Source organism: Panicum virgatum, chromosome 3K (assembly GCF_016808335.1).
Source record: "Panicum virgatum strain AP13 chromosome 3K, P.virgatum_v5, whole genome shotgun sequence".
NCBI lineage: Eukaryota > Viridiplantae > Streptophyta > Magnoliopsida > Poales > Poaceae > Panicum > Panicum virgatum.
In genome coordinates, this window is record NC_053138.1 from 44,507,509 (window position 1) to 44,530,970 (window position 23,462).

Genomic DNA, 23,462 nt, shown 5'->3' on the forward strand with positions numbered 1-23,462 from the left:
CTGGACACTTGTGGTCTAAATTAGGATCACTATCCCTGAATAGTAGACACACAGAAAACCTTTCCCCTGTTCGGCCAAAACAAGATAGAATCTGGGAAAGTACTATAGGACATTGTAGAAATTCCAAAAGAATTTTCAAGGGAAAGAATGTCATCTCGAGCATGCAGGTTGCTGCATCAGGTCATGAATGCACGACAACTAACAGAACAACAACATCAACGATGCCACCACGGTACATACATTTTCGGTTAGTAATCTTTTGTCAGATGTTTGCAAAACTGAAGCTGTTGCAACGAACGCCATAAATTATGTCGAAGACGCATCCATCAAAGTCCAATGATTTTCTGCACATGTTTTTTGAAAAATTGTTTTTTTATTTCGCATACGCTAGCATTCACATGTGCATGCTCCTCATCGTACGTTTTGATACACATGCATACAGGGCCGGCTCTACGATTTCAAGGGCCCTCGAGTGAACAAAAAATTATAGATCCTTTAGTCTAAATATTTTTAATAACACGACGAAAGAGATGTAATGCTAATAATATATCTTTACTTTTGAAGTAAAAAAGACCAATAAACTAAAAGAGCGGCAAAATAAAATTAGTTTTTTTTTTGCGACCGTGAATGAGCACGTTTTTCATTAAGAAGAAAAGAGAAGTATTACACAAGGGTCGGTTTTAGAATCAAAACCGACACAAAATAAAATTAGTTTTAAAGTTTAAAATTGAAGATCTAACATATGCTAAACAAACAATTAATGAAATAACTTAATGAATTCAAGATGGAGGTGCGAGGGATACGGTGGGCAATTGGACCTCTACTCCAAGTACCCCAAGCAAATTAGATTGAGCGCGGACAGAAGGACATCTGTACTCATGCTGCACGCAACACTGCAATGTTCGGCGGTTGGCGGTCGACGACTTGTTCTCTCTCTGATTGCTGGTTTAGAGCATGCTTGGTTAGCTACGAAAATACGGGTATGCCAAAACGTGGATAAATCTATAAATTTTGTCACTTATTTGGTTGGATTTCAAACGGAAGTCCACCTAAGTGTTATTCTAAAATTGGTAAGATTTTGGTGAAAAAGATTGGCATACCCACATTTTGTTAGCCAACCAAGCATGACTTTAGTTTTAGCCGTTCGTGTTCAATCGATGACGAAGCCTACGAGTTTATAACTCCGCGGTCTCCAAAGGCAGAAGGTGCGTCACCTCCATTTTTCTGATGCCGCCGCGAGCTCTGAAAGCAAAAGATGCCACGATTGGCATTCTGGGAGGCATGTTTCATATATGAGCTGTTGGGCCCATTATTACTTGGGCCTCCGGCGATCGCCTCTGCTGCGCATGGCCCCAGAGCTGGCCCTGCACACATACAGACACACACAATTAAGATCTCACCAGTCCCTAAAAAAAAAGATCTCACCAAACACATGTCCTTGGTCCAAATCTCTCCTTGCAGAAGCTGGTAAACTGAAGCTGACAGAGGATGATCCTGAACTTAGAAGGAGCATTAGAAGGAAAGACCTAGTAAAGGATTACAAAAATCCATTCTGTTGACAAAGACTGCATTATATTGCATGTAAATCTATCCCCACAGCCATCTCACCCTCTGTGATTAAGAATCTGGGTGAAACCTTCTGCAAGATAGAGCCTCATAAACTTTCAGATGCAGCTGTGTACTCAAGAAAAAGAAGGTGACCGGTCCTGGGAGCAAGAAGCCAGTTTCTAAGAAAAAGCCCCACGATAAAGATGCCGATACAAACAAGAAGAAGTCAAAGAAGTGAAGGAGGTCCCCGGTCTTTTGTGGTGTCCCACTCGAATGTCTCAGCTGGATGGTTCAGCTTTATTTTGGAGTTCCCTTTCGTTTGCTTAAATATTTGTATTTATCTATCCGTTATTGTCACGCTGACTCTCTTTTCTGTGTGGTACTTGGTGCTCATGGTGACCATGACACCTTTCTTTTGTTTTTCTCCTGTTTACTTTATGGATAATATCTCCTCTATCAGAAGTTGGAAAGTAATATGCTGGAATGTCAGGGGCATAAACTCAGATAAAAAGTGAAATTCTATCAGCATAAAATTGTGGAAACTCATTGTTATATTGTTTGTATTTTTTTTGCGACTTTGTTATATTGTTTGTATTTAGGAAACCAAAAGAGATCATTTTGATTCTGTGGACGCTAAAATTTTGCAAGTATAATTTTGGTAGGAAAATTGAGCCGATGAGGATTTTTCTAGAGAGGCCGATGGTCCATTTGGCCCAGGATTGTTTAGAGGCCTGGTCAAAACTGGTGTTAACACGGTCAAGGCGCAGTCACGGGATGGTCAAAGGCGGCCCAGCAACAGGCTACGACTCAGACGAGAGGATGACATCATCAGAAGATCTAGCAATCCGGTACTTTTGGAATGTCTTTTCGGTCAAGTTTGTTAAGTCGTGTGAGGTTAGGAGTCATATATAGTATCATATTATAAATATCAGACCTTAGGGTTTTTTGTAAAGAACAACAATCATCACATCAATACAACTTCTTTTTCGGCATCACGCCAAGCCCTAGGAGTAGGAGTAGAGTAGAACTCAACATATTCTTCGGTGGGCAGGGCTACATTAGTTAGGTCCAACCTCTGGTTTGCTCGTAGGTATTGTCTTTATCAGATTTGCTAAGCTTTAGTTATGCAGGCGCATTGCTATAATTTTGTTTAGTTTATTTACCAGTTATCCGATCTCTTATAACTTAAGCAAGGCTGCCATTGTTTCAATCTCTTGTTTAATTTATTCGAGTTCACAAGTTATCAATTTCTTTTAATTACGCATAAGATTGTCTCGGTTAGATCCGATCTTTTATGTTTCTTTATTAGATTTCACAACTTACCCCATCAAGGATCTATCGGCTGTTCTCTAACACTTTCCATGTAGAATCTCAATAGCTGATAGGTTTAGTGATCCTCATTTTTTTTTATTAAATTGATCGAATCCTATACCTTGTCATATTCAGTCTCATATGCCGATTCGTTTAGTTTGGTCTTGTCATCTCAGACTGTCTCGGTTAGATTCGATCTTTGAGTGGCATGGTCAAGCTAAATTTATTGGTTAGGTTTGATCTGTTATGGCTTGAGTTGTTAATCAGCTATGTCAGTTGATCACGGTCATGAGTTAAGAACAAACCTTTTCATAATTAGATTCATCGGCAAGTTATATTTAATTTACCGCTTGGCTGTTAGTTCTATCTCGGTTAGGTCCGATCCGACTAATGGTGACAGTAAATTGAGTTTAATAACCTAGGTGAAATTCTTTATAATTGGTTTTATTTTGTCATATGAGAATCGGCTCTTTAGCCGATGATCCTACTGGTGTATCGGACTACATGGCCGATATCACTTTCATGGAACTATTCAGAACACCAGTCGATAGGTTTCCTTATTAAATTTCTTTTTCTTGTCAATTGCAGGTCAAATTGAATGGCATGCCGTGAACCTATAGAGCAGGACATGCACTGGAGTTAAGCAGAACCCCAAGGCTTTAGCGTGTCGTTCTCCGATCTGTAAGATTCATCGCACCAAAATTTGCGGCAACAGATGCCTAGTTCATACGAAATTTCTGTCCTCCATCATTTGATAAGTTTGAATTTCTGCCTTTTGTTGGTAACTCTTGTAGTTTAATCACAATATGGAAATATCCTTTGTCTGAGGGGCACCTTGTCTTCCAAAATGAGTTTGCTTTCTGTAGAGTTCAGGTCCCTCCACAATAATGGTGAGTGGATTCTTACAAATGTTTATGGCCCCTGCACTTTTGAGATAAAAAGAAAGTTTACCCTTTGGTTGAAACACATTCAGATGCCAGATGATGTAGAGTGGTTGTTACATGGAGATTCTAACCTGTCAAGGGATCCTGGAAATAGAAGTAAGCCATGTGGTGATCTAGCATAGATGTTTCTCTATAGTGAGACCATTAGTTCCCTTGGTCTAGTTGGTGGACAATTTACTTCGACGAGAATAAGCAATTGTCCCCTCCTTCCTGAGAGACTGGATTGGTTCTTTATTTCAAACTAGCATAGACCACACATATTTTTTTAAAAAAATAATTAGCTTTTACTAAAAATACATTAAAATATGTATTAATTAAATTAAAGTTCATATTAAATTTTAAAAATATGTACCACAATAGACGTCACTACTGTCTCGTAGCTTAGGTCGATCGGAATATATTGCAATAGGAATATAGCTAAAATATGTACCATAGCATCATAGTTTAAGGCGATAAGAACCTATTGCAATAGGAATGAAGCTAAAATAAATAAGCGGTTGAGGTTTATAAAGATATAGGAGGCGGTGAAAGTGATCAGGTGCTCTACTCTAAGAGGAGGAGGGGGTGAATTAGGCAATTTAAAATCTTAGTTTATGGCTCCAACCAGTTTGCACAAAACTTAATCTAAAATATACTATCTAGAAAGTAAAGGCACACAAGTTGCAATAATAAATACGGAAACATAAAGAGGGGATGAGAAGAAGCAAACTCTCGACATGAGAATTTAACCCGTGGTTCGATTAACCACAAAGGCACATCTACGTTTCAGGACGGAGGGAGTACGAGTTTATTATTCATTTCCTTCTCATTATTACTTGCTTTCTTTTTATTTTTACATTGATCAACACGACATATGGTAGATTACGTGAGCCAATTAATTAGTTATTTAGTTATTAATTAATGATGAACTGGGAGATTATTCTTTGTATATTCTCCGTATTGCCAGAGTAGTCGGCTGGTCAGCAGCGTACTCGTCCGAACGGAACAGTATTTGCATGTGGAGTATATATAGATACACTTCCATCTATAATAGTTTTATCTATCGCCCGTATTCACACATCAACCGCCGGATGATCATAAAGTTTTACATCAATTTGTTTTTTTTTAATTTTTGTATTTTGATTTGGATATAAAATATATCTAGCCATCAGCATATTTTATTTGATATGGTATATTTGATATGGTATATTAGAGTATTTCCCATATTTTGGAATAAGCCAAACTTGGTGTCAACAATGACGTATCAAGAAAGGAAACAAACAATGATGAGTATCAAGAAAGGAAACAAACAAAGGAGGAAGACGAGACATAGAGCTTCAAGTTCGCCAAAACCGAGTAGACACTTCACGGCCGCTCACGAGCGAGCTGCCGGGCCTGCTGTCCGCGCGCGCGATCGGTAAGCTTAGGCGCCGCCGGTCTACTCGGGCTTGTAGGCGATGAACATGACGCACTGCACCTGCCTGGCGTTGTCGAATCCGAGGATGCGGATGTAGTTGTCGGGGTAGGCCTTCTTACACTCCTCGAGCTCGGCGTACACCTGAGTGGCGTCGGTGCAGCCGAACATGGGCAGCTTCCACATGGTCCAGTAGCGGCCATCGTAGTACCCGGGGGAAGTGGCGTTCTCACGGAAGACGAAGCCGAGCTTGCTGAACTCGAGGCAAGGGACCCAGTTGTTCCGGATCAGGTAGTCGATCTGCTTCAAGAGGTCCTCCGTGGAGAGCGGCGGCAGGTACGACAGGGTCTCGAACTTCTTGTTGTTCTCAGTCGGCCACACCTGAACAACGACACCCATTACCATACCATCAGTTCCAAAACTTTGTTATTGAGTTGCGTTGGTCGATCAGCTCATCACTTTTGAACACCATCGATCAAGAATCCAATTGCAGCTACTATGTATATAGATTGTTAATTACCTGCATGCACCTGATCCTTCCGCCGTTGCTGACGTTGCGGAAGCCCTTGCTGCTGGAGCGGCGGCTGATGGGGAGCCTGGCAGTGGACTTGAGGCCCTGGAACGGAGCCACGGAGGTGGCCGAGGCGGCCATCACGGTGGGAGCCATGGCTTAATTTACTAGCTAGCTAGTAGTAGTAGTACTAGTGAGCTAGGATGCAGCGCGCAGCAGCAGTGTGGCTTGAGGCCCTGAGCGCTGGTCCGGAGCGGGGCATAAATAGGCAGGCCGGCGGGGAACTGGAAGGCGGCGGGTGGCTGATCCGGGGATGTGCAAAGAGTGGCTGCCGTTCGCCGGTAGAGCCACGGGTGGCTGCTCTGGTACGCGGCGAAAGTATCTAATTGTTTGCAGCAGCTCCAAGTGCAAAAGCCATGCAAGCACAAGGTACCAGCAAGAAAGGACAACAATTAATGCTAGAATGGTGAATGCATGGATCCAAGGAGAAGAATGCACATACGAAGGTCCTACGCCAACCTTTTCCCATTTGCTGATTCCTTGATGTGATGGGTTCCTTTCCTTTAGGGTTTTGCAAGAACATGGGACAGGTTGGAATAATATGCCTCATCAGTACCCCGCCACTTCCTTCGGGACCTTATGCATTGTCAACAATGAACAGTCTTTCTTATAAGTAAATCTCATATTTGAATTGTCAATGGTGCTTGCACCCTAAGTTTTGCAGCGTTCAAACGTCGTCTTCAACTTTGGAGGCAATCCAGTAGGTCTCATATAGTTAGACTTTTTTCGATAAGTACTTCTTATATGCTATATACCAAGAACAGTGTACACTGATCGGGTCAAAATAAAGACCCCAGGATACATTCTCAAAAGCTGAAAGTACAACAAAAGAAGATTGGTGGAGGCTATTGACACAAGATAAGGCAGCTGAATTATTACGGGAGATAATTAGACCTGGATGTTGTATGCATTTTTTTTAGAAAAAAAAAATGCCTCCGGCCTATGCAGCCACACACAACCAGGGATGCTGTATGCATGAAAATATGTCACACAGAGTTTTTAAAATAAAACCGAATGCATAACTATATGTATGCTAGGATTAAATTTTATACATATCATGTTAGAATCAAGTACCATACATATAGCGACATCATAATGAAATAATGATCAACACTACAACAGTGTCACAAAAAAACGACTAAAAGTCAATCAGAGATATGCAGCTTTTAAAAGACTTCACACTTCACAGACAATCAATTCGGGGTTGCGTACACCTAAAACTCAACAACATCTTCACATAACTTCATAGTAACTTTTTCTTTTGAGTAGCGTTGATTTAGCAAGTGTGAGTACACTTATGGCTGGTACTCAGCAAGTATATTAAGAAATAAATGATATGCATGCAAGGTTTAAACATGGATAATAAAGGTTGGCTGAATAAAGAGTTTACGGTAATCATTTTAACAAACAACTAAACATTAAAAACTTATTTACTGAGCCATGAATAAATATTTCCCACATTTTTGAAATAAAGAGACAACTGAGTAATAAACAAAGCTTGGAACATTAAATAATTGAATTATATCACAGATTCAATTGAAAAGTCATGTGAGGGTCCAGGTTGCTTTTGACCGTGAGCACAATCAATATATTAGTTTTACACGCTACAGAGGTTGTACACTTTACCCACAAGTATATTTCCTTGATGCCTAGGTTCGCAAGGCCCAACACTTCCGAGGTGAGTGGCACGGATTCACTAAGAAGCCTTTGTGAGGGCTCCAAAATAAGTGGTTTAAAGCATTTCTAAAATTAATAAAAGAATTTTGGAAAATGAAAAATCAAGTCAATGACACGAGGCGGCCTTTGGACGTGCCACGTGGCATGTTGACATTAGCATGACATCATCCAGGGGGTCGGCCAGTGCTAACGTTAGCATGACCCATGCAGACGTCAACGTTGATCGGTTAACGGGTCAACAGTCAAGGGTCAAAGGGTCCATAGGTCAGTCTCTAGGTATCACCGATAGGTGGACCCACGTGTTAGTACGGTGTGGCAAAAAGAAAAAGAAAAAGGGTTAGCGGGCTCAAAGACGAACCGGGTCTTCTCTGATCTTGGGCCGCTTGGGCCAACTCGACCCATCTTCTATTCTTCTCTTTTCTTTTTCCTTCTCCGACAGACAACTTGGCCCCACTTGTTGGTCTCCACGGGATCTAATGTGACTCGGCTCAGATCCGGTGCTGATTTGTGCTTGTGTGTGCGTGTGTGCAGTCAAGCCTGTGTGTCTAGCTTGCGTGCAAAGTGCTCGTTGAAATGCCCCAGTGGGCGCGCCACGCCGCGAACACGACGGCGCGGTGTGGGCGAGGCAACGTCACGGCGGCGGCGGCGTCCTACGGCAGCGGTAGCTTGGCTCCGACGTCCAAGCGGGCAAAGGCCCGGCCTTGGGGCGCTGGCGAGCACACATGACACGAGAAGGGCCAAGGCACGGCCTTTGGCCGACGTTCGTGTGGTGCCCGCCGGCGTGACCATGGCGAGGCCATGGTGGGCCGGCGGCAACACAGCTCTCCTCTGCAAGGCAGCAGAGGCAAATGGTGGGCAGCAAGGTGGGAAGATGACCCGCCTTGATTGCCATGGCACACATCCATGCATGGCATGCGCATGGCGTGGCCACGGCGACGGCGGAAGGCATTGGCGGCTGTGACAGGGCTGCGGCGGCGGGCTCCGGTGGTGACTCACCACAACACGCAAAGGCGACATCTTGGCGTGGGTTGCGCATGCACACGCGCGGGCACCAGGCTCCCTGGGCCGTGGCGTGGTCTGGCCAAGTGGGCTTGGCACGACGGTGCAAGGGGAGGCAATGGCAGGCTTCGGTTCACGGCGGCTAGGCAACGTCGGCTCCTATAGGTGCACACAAAAGGGAAGGAAAGGTCCTAGGGCTTCCTACGGTGGGCTCATCGGCGGCCAGAGGCATCGCCGGCAGCGGAGGGAGGCGGCGAGGTCACTTGGTGGCGCTCACCCATCGGGCTCGTGGACAACGGGCTCTATGCGGTGACGGCGGTGTAGAGGTACGAGAGTCAGCTCGGTGTCGTCCTCTGGCGGCAGCTCCTCCTCCACTCCTCCTTCTCCTCCTCCTCTCCTTCCTTTCTTTCTTGTCCTCTTGGTGGTAGCGGAAGGGAAAAAGGACCCCTGCTGGCTCTAGGCTTGCGAGGCTACGGTTGTGGGCGTTTTATGGGCGAGGCGCTGGGTTCTGGGGGTGCAATGGGCTCGGACGTCGAGGTAGTGGCGGTCGGTGATGGGACGACCATGAAGCAGGGGCATGTGGCATGCATCGAGGAGCTCCGCGGGCCAGGGTTTTGGGTGCGGGGTGTTTCGCGCGTGCGTTGCGGGGGTTGTGGCCGACCACGGTGCTAGGTGGTGGCGTCAGCGGGGCAGGCATGGCCAGCAGAAGACGTGCTCTTCGTGCTGTCGCAGAGAGGAGCGGTGAGGCGGGGAAAAGCAGAGAGAGGCGGAGAGAGGAGGAAGGGAAAGCTGACAGGCGAGGCCCGCCTGTCAGTGACCCTTTCAAAAAAAGGGAAGGGGAGGTGGCGGTAGCGAGCCGGCTGGGCCGTGCAGCACGTCTGAGCTCGTGGGTTGGGCCACGGTTAGGGGTTCTGGGCCAGTAGGGTTAGGAGGTTTGGGCCCGGGATGAGTTAGAGGTTTGGTTAGCTTTTATATTTTAATTTGAATGGCCTATTCAAATTAAATACCATTCAATTCAACAAAAACCATTCAAACAATTTTGAAACAAGGTAGGGCAAATAAACTCCAAATAAAACCAAATGTTTCACACTAAAATTTAGGTCCTTGCATTTAATTTAGGTTTTTAAATTCTAAGAATTTGGGAAAGATAGCATTAGTCCTTATGTGATCCTAGCTATTTGCACTTCCACACAATTTTTTTTTTGAAAATCCATATTTTTGAAGAATTTAACATTCCGTAAGATGTTACATGTTCTCCAGCGGAGTTGCCAAAAAGTATGTTGACACATAATCGCACCTAACACACTCGAATGCACGAATGATCGTCAAAACAATCAACATCGACGAAGCCCGGAGTGGACCGGTCCGACCGATTGTTGACGCTCACTAACGATCATTTCTAGGCGTTAACTTGATCAGAAAATAGTGACAGTTTGCATTTTCTACACGCATCTTTATTCAAATAAACCCCCTAAACCACACTTCACCTTTAGAAAAATGCAAGATGTATTTTTGAGCTAATATGCAGGTCGCAAGCACACTTTGGCCCGACAGAAAATCAAAGAAAATATCAAAGCGCAGATTCAGGCTTAATTCGACCAAGTGTAGCCCAGGAACCAAGCCAGACCAATTTAGGACTAGCCATACCTCAGCATTTGGATAAGAGGAGCCCCAAACAAGCCCACCAGAAGAAGGTTGGGGGCGGTTGGTGCCATGGGGTGGCCGACTGACCACCCTGGTCAGCCGACCAGCCCATGGGCCCCACCGCCTTACTTCTTCGACGTGGCAGCCTCTCATTGGTCCTAGACATCGGTTCTTGGAGGAATAGCTGCAGAAGACACCCCTGCTGGCTGTGGCTCTCTCCTATAAATATGAGGGGAGAGGATGAGAATAGAACATACACATACCACACCTCTCACTTACCTCAAGAGCTTTCTTGCTTAGTCTACAGGTTTAGTGGAGTTTAGGAGAAGTCTTGGAGCCATCGAGTCCCTGGAGTTGCTCGAGAGTTATGGTATGGGTTCATCTCTAGTCCTCTCTTGTAATTCTCGGTTATTTGTAATTGAATTAGACTATGGTTACCGATATCTGCTTGAAGTATGTTCTAAGTTACCGGATATATGCTTCGTGATCTGGTTGCGTTATCATTCGATTTACATGATCGCCCTGTGGTTGCAATGGTTAACATATTGGCCTTAGAACTCTGTCAATTGCTCCAGTATTTCGTATGTTTGCTATGGTGTGATGTCTATCCATCTGGAGGGTGGGGGCACCGTGCGGGATGCTAGAGTATCACTTACTAATGTAGACATGGAGTCTAGGCTAGATAAGTGTTGCTGGATGTCACCCTTTTCCATAGATTGAGAGGTAGCCGGCAGGTGGTGATAACCCTGTTCGAGACTTAGTAATCCTCCACATTCGGATTGGGGGGGTAGGAGGTACATAAAGCCGCATAGGTGAACAGGCTTCTCCTGTCAGCTATAGGAGCAGTCTCCCTATTGTACTTGTTTAATATTTGGCGATCTAACCATAAGATAGCATAGATATAGCTAGTCTAGCAAATCTGACTCAAGCTCGAACTTCTGCCTTTCTCCCTGTCTATAGCATATTTTGTTTATTTATCTCTGAGGGTAGTTTGTGTGTGTCACACTACCTCCTACCATATTATCTATCTTATCCCTGTTTATGCAATTGAATATCCAATCTAGATAAGTTCATTAACTAGCCTATGTACTTCCATTTGCCGCCTTCCCTGCGGAATTATAAATGACACCCCGGTATACTCTAGGGTAAAATGCTACAGCGGTATTCCATGCGCTTGCATATTTATTCGTGGTTCACGAAATACCTGCCACCCCCTTGGCGTCTGCGGGCGTCATCGCTGCTCGCTCAGTGGTGACGTTGGTAGGCACCAACGAGCATTTTTAGCATCGTTGTCGGGGAAGGCATAGATTGAAATTACATAGGCAAATGTTATGAACAAAATCGAAATTGGTATTCGCTTGCTAAACAGGCTAACTTGGCTTTGTTTTGTCTTTTGTTGATATGAAAACATGGTAGTGTATGACCAGTTTCGACTTACCGCAAAATTTCATGCCTAATCCAAAGTCACTTTTGAGAAGAGTTCGTCCTCGTGTCGTACCTCCTCAATCTTACTCTCGGCAGCCGAACCAGTCATTCAAGCACCGTCATCAGCTTCTCAAGCTATGGCCCAGAAGACACTCTGTGATTACTCCGCTCCATCTGCTAACCAGGTTCCCACCGGACTGAGGTCAACACCAGAGGAGATTATTTTGAGATCAAGACGGGTCTTATCAAGATGGTGCAGGCCAGCCCTTTATGTGGCAAGGCCAATGAGGATGCCAATGCTCATCTCCAACAGCTCTTGGAGCTCTGCAGTACTTTTGTTATCATGGGAGTATCTCAGGATGCGATCCAGCTCTGTCTGTTTCCGTTCTCTCTTCTAGGGAGAGCGAAGCAGTGGTTCTATGCTAACAAGATCGTTGTGGACACTTGGGACAAATGTGTCAAGGTGTTCCTCGCGAAGTTTTTTCCGACGGGCAAGACCAATGCTCTTCGTGGAGGAATTTCGAGCTTCCAGCCGGCATCGAATGAGTCAATTCCTGAAGTTTGGGAGAGACTTTAGGAGTACATCCTTGGGTGTCCGCACCATGGGATGGACAATTGGCTTATTCTCCAGAACTTCTACAACGGGTTGACTCAATCATCCCGTGATCATGTGGATGCCGTTGCGGGTGGACCTTTCTTTTCACTGACCATTGAACGAGCTACAACATTAATTGAGAAGATGGTGTCCAACCACGGTTGGAGCGATGATCATCTTTAGCCACATCAGCTAGGCATGCACTCTGTCAATGAGACTGACATGCTCGCCATGAAAATCTATCTCCTCCTCAAGAAGTTTGAGGATTATTCCCTAGACAGGATTCAGACACAGACACTTCAAGCCTTGGAAGCTCGCATGACGTGCGAGGTCTATGGGAACATTGAACATTTGGGTGATAATTGCCTGGAAACCCAAGAAGAAGCCATGTATCTCAATGGCAACAACACCTATGTACTTCAATTCGCCGCCTTCCCTGCGGAAATATAAATGATACACCGGTATATTCCTGGGTAAAATGCTACAGTAGTATTTCGTGCGCTTGCGGATTTATTCGTGGTTCATGAAATACCTGCCACCCCCTTGGCGTCTACGGGCGCCATCGCTGGTCAGTCAGTGGTGATGTTGGTAGGCACTAATAGTGGGTTGATGTAGGTGTAATATTTATGAGTGTGCTAGCATTTATTTGTTTTCATCTTATCAGATCAGAGGGACTACCTGTGAATGGAGAACGGATATTACATGCATGTGGACTTGATGACGGTACGATCAATCTGAAGCTTACTTCGGGAAAGACTGTGTGACTGAAGAATGTTCAACATGCTCCCATCATCAAGAAGAACTTAGTCAGTGGCTCCCTACTCTATAGAGATAGTTTTAAATTAGTCTTTGAATCCAATAAATTTGTACTTTCTAAGTATGAATCCTTCGTCGGTAAAGGTTATGATAACGTGGGCTTATTCTGCTTATCTTTATGAGATAAATGTAATAATAATATTGTTAATATGGCTAGATATCAAGCCAGCTCGGCTCGACTCAGCTCAGCTCAAGCTAGCTCGATAACATAACGAGCTGGCTTGGCTCGTTTTCACTATGTGCTAGAAGTCAAGCTCGGCTCGTTTGCGGACTCGAGCTGGCTCATTTACCTTGTGAGCTGGCTCAAACACTTAACAACAAACCATGGCCACCGAAAGCAGGAGTGCGGAGCAGGCGGCGCCGAGACACGCAGCAGGAACCACAGCATTGGTAGGTCAGTTGGCTGGGGAGAGCAGGTCAGTAGGTGATTGTGCAGCGCCGACAAGGGGCAGGCGCCCAGGCAGCCCGTGCGGCCCTAGTGGAAGGCAAGCGACCTGCGGCCCGTGCGTAGCTGATGGGGAGCGAGGACTATAACGTCCCGCCTCGCCGAGGCCGGGCCTGCTTACATCTGGCTGCTTTCTAGAACATAGACTGTCCTCACAGACCAACACCAGTCTTTTCCGCACACTTTGTCCTCACTCGTGCGCACTAGGGAATAACTTCCCAGTCGGTCACCCATCCCCAAATTGCTCCAGGCCAAGCACGCTTAACCTCAGAGTTCTTTGGAGACTGGCTTCCGGAAAAGAAGTTGCAACTTATTGGTATGAGTATCCTATTAATCCTATTAAGCCCTGGGCCGGGGTGTCACAGGACCCGAGTGCCCTAGTAGCTGTGTGGCACAGGCAAGTAGCGGCCAAGGACCGGGGGCCGAGCACAGCACGGCCAACAGCCAGGTGCGTGGCAGCCGATGAGGAAAATGGGAGTGAGAAGGGGGAATCAGGAGGCTAGTGGCCAGAGGCGACTCGGCGATGGAGAAATCGGAAGGGAGGGGTGCGGATCGGGAGTTCGGGGATCAGTGGCGCCTGACTAACAGAGTTGAGGTAGGGTTTTAGCTGATTGTTGCTTATTAGGCTGCTTTTGGGCTTTGGCTCTAGCCTTGGCTCATTTCAGCTCGCGAGCTGCTCATGAGCTGGCTCGTTAAAATATCGAGTTAAAATCTTGGCTTGTCTTGATAATATTTTCAAACGAGCCGAGCCGAGTGTGCTAGCGAGCCACGAGTTTTTCGTCCAGCCTTAATTGTTAACAATGTGTTTAATGTTGATGAATCTAATGTTTGGGATTCGAGGCTTTTTTTGTTAGATTTAGCCAAATTTAACATTAGAGGCTAATAACCCAAGATCTTTATACAACCTAGTTCATGACAGATCAATTTAATGCAGAAAATAGTAGACGTTATACCAGCGTTAGAAGTTGAAGCAGCCATTAGTGCCTCCTTAGTTGATGACGCCCGAGCCGTAGAGGAAGTAGGCGTTCTTGTTGATGAAGATGCACGAGCAGGGGAGCGGCAGCCTTCCGGACGCCAACGTCATTGCCCTTGAGGGATTGGCCTTCCGAACCCCTCTAGTGCCCTTAGCGATCAGACTCTCGTGGCTAGAGTTTAGCTTATGACGTGATTAAGGATGCTATCCACGACCTCATATTTATAGGCACTGTGGGGCTGGGGGCCAGCCTCTGGAAACAGGCCTAATGGGCCTGCTGATCACAACCCATTAGTATTTTTCATTAAGTTTCCTTAATCATGTTTAGGTGGTTTAAATGCTTTCCTTAACAGTGAAGATCACATATTATCTTATAGAAATTTATTTCCAACATTCTCCCAATTGATCGAATGGTTAAGCTAAATGTTTGCATCACACTTAAAGTTCATCCTCGGTATAATAGTAAGTACCGGACCAATGCGTCATCAGCAGCTTGATGCACTACGGGGACCCATTACCCACAGCCTCACTGAAACACCTCGGTAGAACACTTATTCATTAGTTGGGAGCTCATAATGGCCCACTAGGACCTAAAGACTATCCACTAAACCCATATTAGTAACGTGCTGCTTAAACACGTTTGGTGGTAAGCCTTTAGTGAGCGGATCCGCTAACATAGCATTAGTTCTTATGTGCTCAATCTTAATGGTTCGATCCTAGCATCTTTCTTTCACAACACGATACTTAAGGTCAATGTGTTTGGAAGCGCCACTTCACTTATTGTTACTCAAAAAGAATACTGCAGACTGATTATCGCAGTATAATGTTATAGGTTCCGTAATGCTGTCAATAACCTTAAGGCCCGAAATAAAATTCTTAAGCCACATAGCCTGTCCTGTTGCTTCATAGCATGCCACAAATTCAGCTTGCATCGTCGACGTTGCAACCAAACTTTGCTTAGAGGTTTTCCATGATATTGCTCCACTAGCTAACGTGTAGATATATCCTGATGTAGATTTTCTACTATCCACACAGCCCGCAAAGTCAGCATCAGTATAACCCACAACTTCAAGGTTATCTGATCTTCTATATGTGAGCATGAAGTCTTTGGTGCCTTGGCAGTAACGTAATGCCTTTTTGACACCTACCCAGTGGACCTTTCCGGGATTTTCTGATATCTTCCAAACATTCCGGTAGCAAATGCCAAGTCAGGTTGTGTACAGACTTGTGCATACATCAGTCTTCTGACAGCTGAAGCATAAGGTAATGAATGGAGTATCTCTTCTCTAATGAGATGCTAAATTCTCCCCCCTCGAAATGTGGCCTAAGCGATACTGCCACAATTTCGAAGAAGTCTCATCATCACGCTTGTGCTTTTGAGTTACATCATTCACATTCATCACAGAATAATCATCAAGAGAGAGCAAATAAAGATCGCCTTGCAAATGACCAAGGCCAACACTTATATTATGAAACTTAATGTTGCACTTAGAGTTGCCAAACTCACAAATATATCCCGACTTATCTAAACGTGAAACAGAAATAAGGTTTCTCTTCAAACTGGGAACATAAAGAACATCATTTAAATGAAGGTTGAAGCCGCTCGGTAGCTCCAAGATGAAGCTCTCAATGCCTTCAACCTTGACCTCATTGCCATCAGCCACTCTTAGGCTTCGCTCCCCCTCTCTTATAGTTCGGATCGAACTGAATACCTGTAATGAATTGGAAATGTGCACAGTGGCACCTGAGTCAATCCACCAAGTATTAGGAGAAAAATTCACTAAGAATGATTCATCAACAAAAGATACATAATCAATAATTGGGCCTTTGCTTTTCAGCCAGTCCTTAAAACCATGGCACTCTTTCTGCTTATGGTTAGGTGACTTGCAGAACTTGCACAGCTTCTTCTCAGAAGTCTTCTTATGCTGCACAGCCTTGCCCTTATGGCCATTAAACTTCTTCTTATGCTGCCTGCTGCTGCCAGACTCAGCCTGATGCTTGGGAGTGTTGCTGTCGCTAACACGCCCAAAGCGCTCGCTGACCATGTTGACAACATCCTTCATCCTTTCAGCTTTCTGCCTTTCTTCTTCCTCAACACAGTAGCTAAGGAGCTCAGCCATGCTCCAAGTCGCCTTCTGAGTGTTGTAACTTATTTTGAAGGGACTATACCATGCAGGAAGTGAAGTCAAAATGAAGTGCACCAGAAAATCATCAGAGATAGCCATATCCAGTGTCTTCAGGTTATTGGCCATGTCACACATGCTCATAATGTGCTCCCTGATTCCACTTTGCCCATCATACTGTGAAGTCAGCATAAGTCTTGGAACAACTCTTGAAATTCTCTTCCACCTTGGCAAGATAAGCCTTGGCTGTCAGATCATTACTAGCCTGGTCCTTATCAGGAATAGCACCACAGATGGCAAGCGTGATCGTTTGCTTAATGATCATGGTAGCCAACCTGTTACATCTCTCTTACTTCTCAATGGCAGTCCGATCACCATTCGGATCAGTGGACTCTGCTGGCTTATTCTCACGTAAGGTGAGATCATACCCGCACATAGCAATGGCCACCTGAACATCATTATACCAGCTGGGGCAGTTGGTGCCATTCAAGGGTCGGGCTCAATGGACTTTAGGTAGCCCGTCACAGTGTTCACTGAAAATCATGAGAACAATAACTTCATTAAATTCACAATTAAGATGCTCATAAGAAGTATGAAAATAACCCACGATGGTCTGATTAAAATCATACATAAATTTCAATTTGCATCACCAAAATCATACATAAATTTCAATTTGCATCACCGATGGGGAGAATAAATGAAATTTATCATTAAAACTCGTAATTAAAACAACGATGGTCAGAATCAATTACAAGTGCTCTAAATAAACTTCCTGATGGTTCCATTTAAATAGAGTGCATCTTAATTGCTCATGGTGGATAAACATAATTTTCAGTGAATAAATACAATTAAAACATAATTAAAAGCATTTACATAACTTATGGAAAAAATAAACATAATGCTGATAATTAATAAGTGCAACATAAATTAAATAAAGCCTTTAAACATAATCAGTAAAGAAATAAGCATAAAACATTAAACAGTAAATAAAAGGCTTTAAAATATCAAACTGGGCTAAAAAATCGTGAATACAAGGCTCCAAATGTTAAAACAACCCAGCCCAGTAGCGCGCGTGGCCCATTAGACGCGCCCTTGGCCCATTTCAGCCCAGCTACCCGCAAACCCTAACACGGAGCGATCCGAGCCGTTCGTTGCGATCGGAGGGCCACAAACTGATGTGATGCCGTATAAAAATGTGGAGTCTGGTCTGAGAACCCTAATCCCAGCCTCACTCCTTTCCTCTTTCTCCCAGCAGCCAGAGCAGCTCTTGCCGAGCCGCTGTCGCATCTCACCGGCCTGGCCTGTGGCGCTGCCTGACGCGCGCGCACTGGCCGGGGCGTCTGCGCTGCTCCGTGAGCGCTGCGTGCTGCGCGTGGACGCCGGCCGCAGCCTCGCGCCTCCTGCGCAGATGCGCCGCCAGCGCCGCGTGCCCTCCTGTGCGTCGCTCATGCACAGGCCCCGCGCCGTACACGGTGGGCGGCGTGCGCCCGGCACGGCCTCCTCATGGCACACGAGGGCATGCTGTTGTCGAGGCGCCGAGCGCCGCCTGATGCAGCTCGGTGCATGCTGGTCGCAGGCCGCAGCGTGTGCCACGCGCATGGGTCCCGAGGGCCCGCTTCTTGATGTACCAGCCGCCACTGTGGGTCGCCTGCCCACCGTCTCTGATGCACCTCCGTGGGCCCTCCCGCCGGCGCCGTGTGCGATCGAGTCGCGCGCGGTTCCGTCGGGGGGGCTCCACTGGGGTGCTGCTCATGGCGGTCTAGTGTAGCAGGTGCCTCGCATACGGGTCAATCTCATGCCCGCTACGACATCCAGGTGAGATGCTCCTTAATCTTAGGGTTTGGGTTCATGAAATTTGGGGATTTTCTTATGCGATCTGAAAATTCGGCTCTTCCCCTCCTTCTCATTGCTAACTGATGCAACGAATCTCATGAGTTTGGCTTTAATTTGTGGAATAAAACATTAATAGTGACATAGCAGTGGGCTAATTTTGGGGTAAAAACAGTAGCCAAAGCCCTAGAACCCTAATTACTCAACTTAATCATGAAATAAACTTAAGCTGATGCATTACTTAGGCATGATTGCATCTAATCCGGCACTTAACTCATAAACCGATCGTGATTAAATTAAAACTTGACTTAAACCGAATTAGATTAGATCTAATCTCGTGATCAGAAACATAATTAACCATGATTTAGATCTATTACATGCATAAACATTACTGCATGCATGAAACATTTCTGCGGACATCAAAATTTATTGCAGAAACAAAATGCATCTAAAATTTGAGCCTTAATTTATTGTGCAAACGGATCTAATCTGCACTGCACAACTCATATGCATCTAAACCAACAAATCAGAGGCATAAACATGGCTTGAAAAGTGACCGTGCATGACTAGGTTAAGATGGCTCTTTGATACCATATGTTAGATTTAGCCAAACTTAACATTAGAGGGTAATAACCCAAGATTTTTACATAACCTATTTCATGACAGATCAATCTAATGCGGAAAATGGTAGATGTTATACCAACATTAGCAGTTGAAGCAGCCATTAGTGCCTCCTCAGTTGATGACGCCCGAGCCATAGAGGAAGTAGGCGTTCTTGTTGATGAAGATGCGCGAGCAGGGTAGCGGCGGCCTTCCGGACGCTAACGATACGGCCCTTGAGGGATTGGCCTTCCGAACCCCTCTAGTGCCCTTAGCGATCAGACTCTCGTGGCTAGAGTTTAGCTAATGATGTGATTAAGGATGCTAACCATGATCTCATATTTATAAGCACTGTGGGGCTGGGGGCCAGCCTCTGAAAACAGGCCTAATGGGCCTGCTGATCACAGCCCATTAGGGTTTTTTATTAAGTTTCCTTAATCATGTTTAGGTGGTTTAAACGCTTTCCTTAACGGTGAAGATCACATATTATCTTATAGAAATTTATTTCCAACATTTTTCACATTAATTTTGGTTGTATGGTATGGGCATGCGGCCAGGTGGTTCGAGTTTAGTTTCAAAATTTACCTTAGTCAAAGGTTCTAGATGCTATTTTCGCGTTGAGGCAAAGCAACCTCATAAGCCTCACAAGGCTACAGAAGTGAGGAACTTGATACTTTTAGAACTAACTTATTATATTCTAACTTGTGCGAGATAATTGACGTGTTGACAAACGATGGTAAAATATATCCATGACCTTGATAGATGGTTCAAGAAGATTTTGCTACATTTATTTGCTGAAATCAAAAGATGAAGCTTTGCACTACTTTAAGATCTATAAAGCTAAAATAGAAAGTCAACTTTAGAGGAAGATCAAATGGGGTTGCCCAAAGACAGAATCACACTATAATTGATTTGGTTCACATCATGTTAGATACAGTGGATCTTTCCAAGGAATAGTGGGGTGAGGCTATATTGATATCTTATCATGCCCTAAATCATGTGCTTACAAAGAACAAAGAGATAACATCATTCAAGGAATCTGAGAAGAAAATATCTATACTTTCTTATTTATGGACTTGGGGATGTTTGGCAAAGGTTGATGTGCTAGTAACCAAGAAATGTAAACTTGGAGCTAAGACTGTGGACTGTATCTTTCTCCATCATTACCCAGCACTGGGTATATATTTTTAATAGTAAAGTATGGAGTAGCTGACATGCATGTTGGTATAATCATAGACTCGAGATGCTACATTTTCTGAGAACATATTTCCTATTAAATTGGAAGCTATCACGTTTACTCAAGATCTATCAATAAATAATGAACCTGCTGTTTTGATAGAACACAACGAGGAAATACTTATGGAAAATTCTAATGAGGATGACAAATAAGCTCCTATAAAGAGCAACAGACAGAGGGCTGTAAAGTCTTTTGGGGATGATTTCATTATGAACCATGAGGATTATACTCCCAGAACCATTGAGGAGGCATATTTGTAACGTCCCGCCTCCCCGAGGCCAGGCCTGCTTACATCTGGCAGCTTAACTAGGACACAGACTATCCTCACAGACCAATACATGTCTTTTCTGCACATTTTGTCCTCACTCGTGCGCCCCCGGGAAGTATTTCCCGGTCGGTCACCCATCCCGAAATTACTCCGGGCCAAGCACGCTTAACTTCGGAGTTCTTTCGAGACCGACTTCCGGAAAAGAAGTTGCAACTTATTTATATGAGCATCATATTAATCCTATTAAGCCCTGGGCCGGGGTGTCACATACTCACCCCCTTAAGAGACCGACGTCCTCGTCGGTACGTCGGTCAATCCCAAGCCAGGAACCTCCTCTCTTGGCCACGTCCTGTATGTCTAGTGCCAACGGCCCATGAGCCACGCCCGTGCGTCCAGTGCCAACAGTCCCTGTGCCACATCCGTGCGTCTAGTGCCAACGGCGCATCTCAGATGCCCGCGCACTGACCATCCCAAGCCAGGAACCTCCTCTCTTGGCCACGTCCTGTACGTCTAGTGCCAACGGCCCATAAGCCACGCCCGTGAGTCCAGTGCCAACGGTCCCTGTGCCACATCCGTGCGTCCAGTGCCAACGGTGCATCTCAGATGCCCGCGCACTGACAAGCCACGCGCCCATCCACATGCCGGTGGCATCTGCGCCCCACGCGACCGTGCTAATGCCCGCGCACTTACGCCCGTACGTGCCCGTGAAACCGCGAGAGTCGGCTCTAATACCATTCTGTAACGTCCCGCCTCCCCGAGGCAACCTCCTCTCTTGGCCACGTCTTGTACGTCTAGTGCCAACGGCCCATGAGCCACGCCTGTGAGTCCAGTGCCAATGGTCCCTGCACAACATCCGTGCGTCCAGTGCCAACGGTGCATCTCAGATGCCCGCGCACTGACAAGCCACGCGCCCGTCCACATGCCGGTGGCATCTGCGCCCCACGCGACCGTGCTAATGCCCGCGCACTTACGCCCGTACGTGCCCGTGAAACCGCGAGAGTCGGCTCTAATACCATTCTGTAACGTCTCGCCTCCCCGAGGCCAGGCCCGCTTACATCTGGCAGCTTAACTAGGACACAGATTATCCTCACAGACCAACACATGTCTTTTCTGCACACTTTGTCCTCACTCGTGGGCACCCGGGAAGTATTTCCCGGTCGATCACCCATCCCGAAATTGCTCCGGGCCAAGCACGCTTAACTTCGGAGTTCTTTCGAGACCAGCTTCCAGAAAAGAAGTTGCAACTTGTTTATATGAGTATCCTATTAATTCTATTAATCCCTGGGCCGGGGTGTCACAATATTCCTCTCTTGATGCTGATTATTGGAAGGAATCAGCCACGAGTGAGATGGATTCAATTATGTATAATGGAACTTGGGAAGTTGTTTTGTGCCCTTATGGGTGCAAACATATGGAGCGTAAATGGTAGTTTAAGAAAAAAACCTTAGGCCTGATGGTACTATTGAAAAGTATAAGGAGGAGAAGATTTTTTTTGTACTTACTCGCCTGTTCCCTGATTGACCACAATTCGAGCGCTACTTTCTTTCGCTGCCTTTCATTGTTCATCTGATGAAATTAAGACAACTTTCCTAAATAGAGAGTTGGAGGAGGAGAACCATATGAATTGGCCAGATGGATCTATACCAGAAGGTCAATAAAGGAAATCTTTGTATTGCCCGAAGCAAACACCTAAGCAACGACATGACAAGTTTGACAGAACTCTCACGTCTGCTAGCTTTGTTGTGAACGATGCTGACAAGTGAGGATCCTATTGCTACATTTGGGGTCAAGGACTGATGTTGTGCCTATATGTCAATGATTTATTGATATTTGGGACATGCCTTGATGTGTTCAAGGAAGTCAAAGAGTTTTTATCTCAAAACTTTGTGATGAAATATTTAGGAGAAGCTGATGTTATCCTAAATACAAAACTAGTGAGAGAAGGTGATGGTGAGGTGACTTTTACTCAGTCCCACTATATGGAGAAGATCTTGAGTCGCTTTGGATATAGTAGTGACTGCAAGCCATCTCCAACACCTTATGATGCTTGTAAAATATTAAGGAAAAATAAGAGGATAATGAGAGATCAGCTAAGCGTACTCCTAGATCATTATTGGTTCACTCATGTATTTAGGTAGCTCAAAAATCATTTGCTATGAGCAAACTAAACTTTTTTTTTTCAAATCTGGGAGATGATCATTGGAATGCTCTAAAAAGAGTAATGAGCTATCTAATTGGTAATATAAGTTATGGAAAACATTACCTAAATGTACTAGAGGGCTATAGTGATTCAAATTGGACCTCTGGTGCTAATGAGATAAAAGCCTTAAGTGAATATATGTTTACACTTGGAGGTGGTGCTATTTTCTAAAAGTCTTGCAAGCAAACCATCTTAATGAGGTCAATAATGCAAAAGAACTCACAATAGTAGATACCCCCACTCTTGAGATTGAGTGGCTTCATGAACTTCTAATGGATTTGCTGGTTGTTGAAAAACAATACTAGTAATTCTAATGAATTGTGATAATCAAACAGTGATTTTCAAAGTGAACAGTTATAATGACAACATGAAGTCATCATGGCATGTAAGAGGTAGTTGAAGTCTATTAGAAAAATGAGGAACTCTAGAGTAATAGCACTGGACTATGTCTAAACAAGTAAGAATCTAGCAGATTAGTTCACAAAAAGGGTTTTTCATGAAATGTGATAGACAATGCATCGGGAGAATTGGGCTTGAGACCCATGTGAATTAGTTAGTAGTGGTAACCTGTTCTTTTTGACCGGAGATCTTGTGAAATAGGATGGTGAAACAAACTATTGATTAATCGACAGAAGAGAACCTTTGTATGAAGTTTCATTCCAATGGAGATGCATTTCTCTTATACCGGCCTGTATGGCAGGTTGGTTCTACCTTAATATGATTCAAGGGGCTTCATCAAGCAAAGATGTTTGCCTACATAACATCTTAAAGGATTGCACCTATATGAGTTCGACAGCTAATCAGTATATGAGATTAGGATTTCCCTACATACTCATGAAAGGCCTAGAGTGTGAGTTATATGC

At 44.8% G+C, this 23,462-nt stretch overlaps 1 protein-coding gene across 1 annotated transcript; it reads right to left on the reverse strand.

The window, feature by feature from the left end:
* Positions 1 to 4,956: 4,956 nt before the first annotated feature.
* Positions 4,957 to 6,039, reverse strand: LOC120699285 (ribulose bisphosphate carboxylase small chain A, chloroplastic-like). The gene is made up of 2 exons (XM_039983240.1): positions 5,717 to 6,039; positions 4,957 to 5,577 (listed from the first exon to the last, which is right to left on the reverse strand). The coding sequence occupies exons 1-2, from the start codon at positions 5,861 to 5,863 to the stop codon at positions 5,221 to 5,223; spliced, it is 504 nt and encodes a 167-aa protein (XP_039839174.1). The 5' UTR covers positions 5,864 to 6,039; the 3' UTR covers positions 4,957 to 5,220.
* Between the last annotated feature and the right edge of the window lie 17,423 nt (positions 6,040 to 23,462).

Bases quoted from the DNA above. Each gene is read 5' to 3' on its own strand.
- LOC120699285 (XM_039983240.1), bottom strand. From the start codon at position 5,863: ATGGCTCCCACCGTGATGGCCGCCTCGGCCACCTCCGTGGCTCCGTTC. The intron at 5,578-5,716 runs GTAATTAACAAT...GTCGTTGTTCAG, and splicing joins GAAGGATCAGGTGCATGCAG to GTGTGGCCGACTGAGAACAA.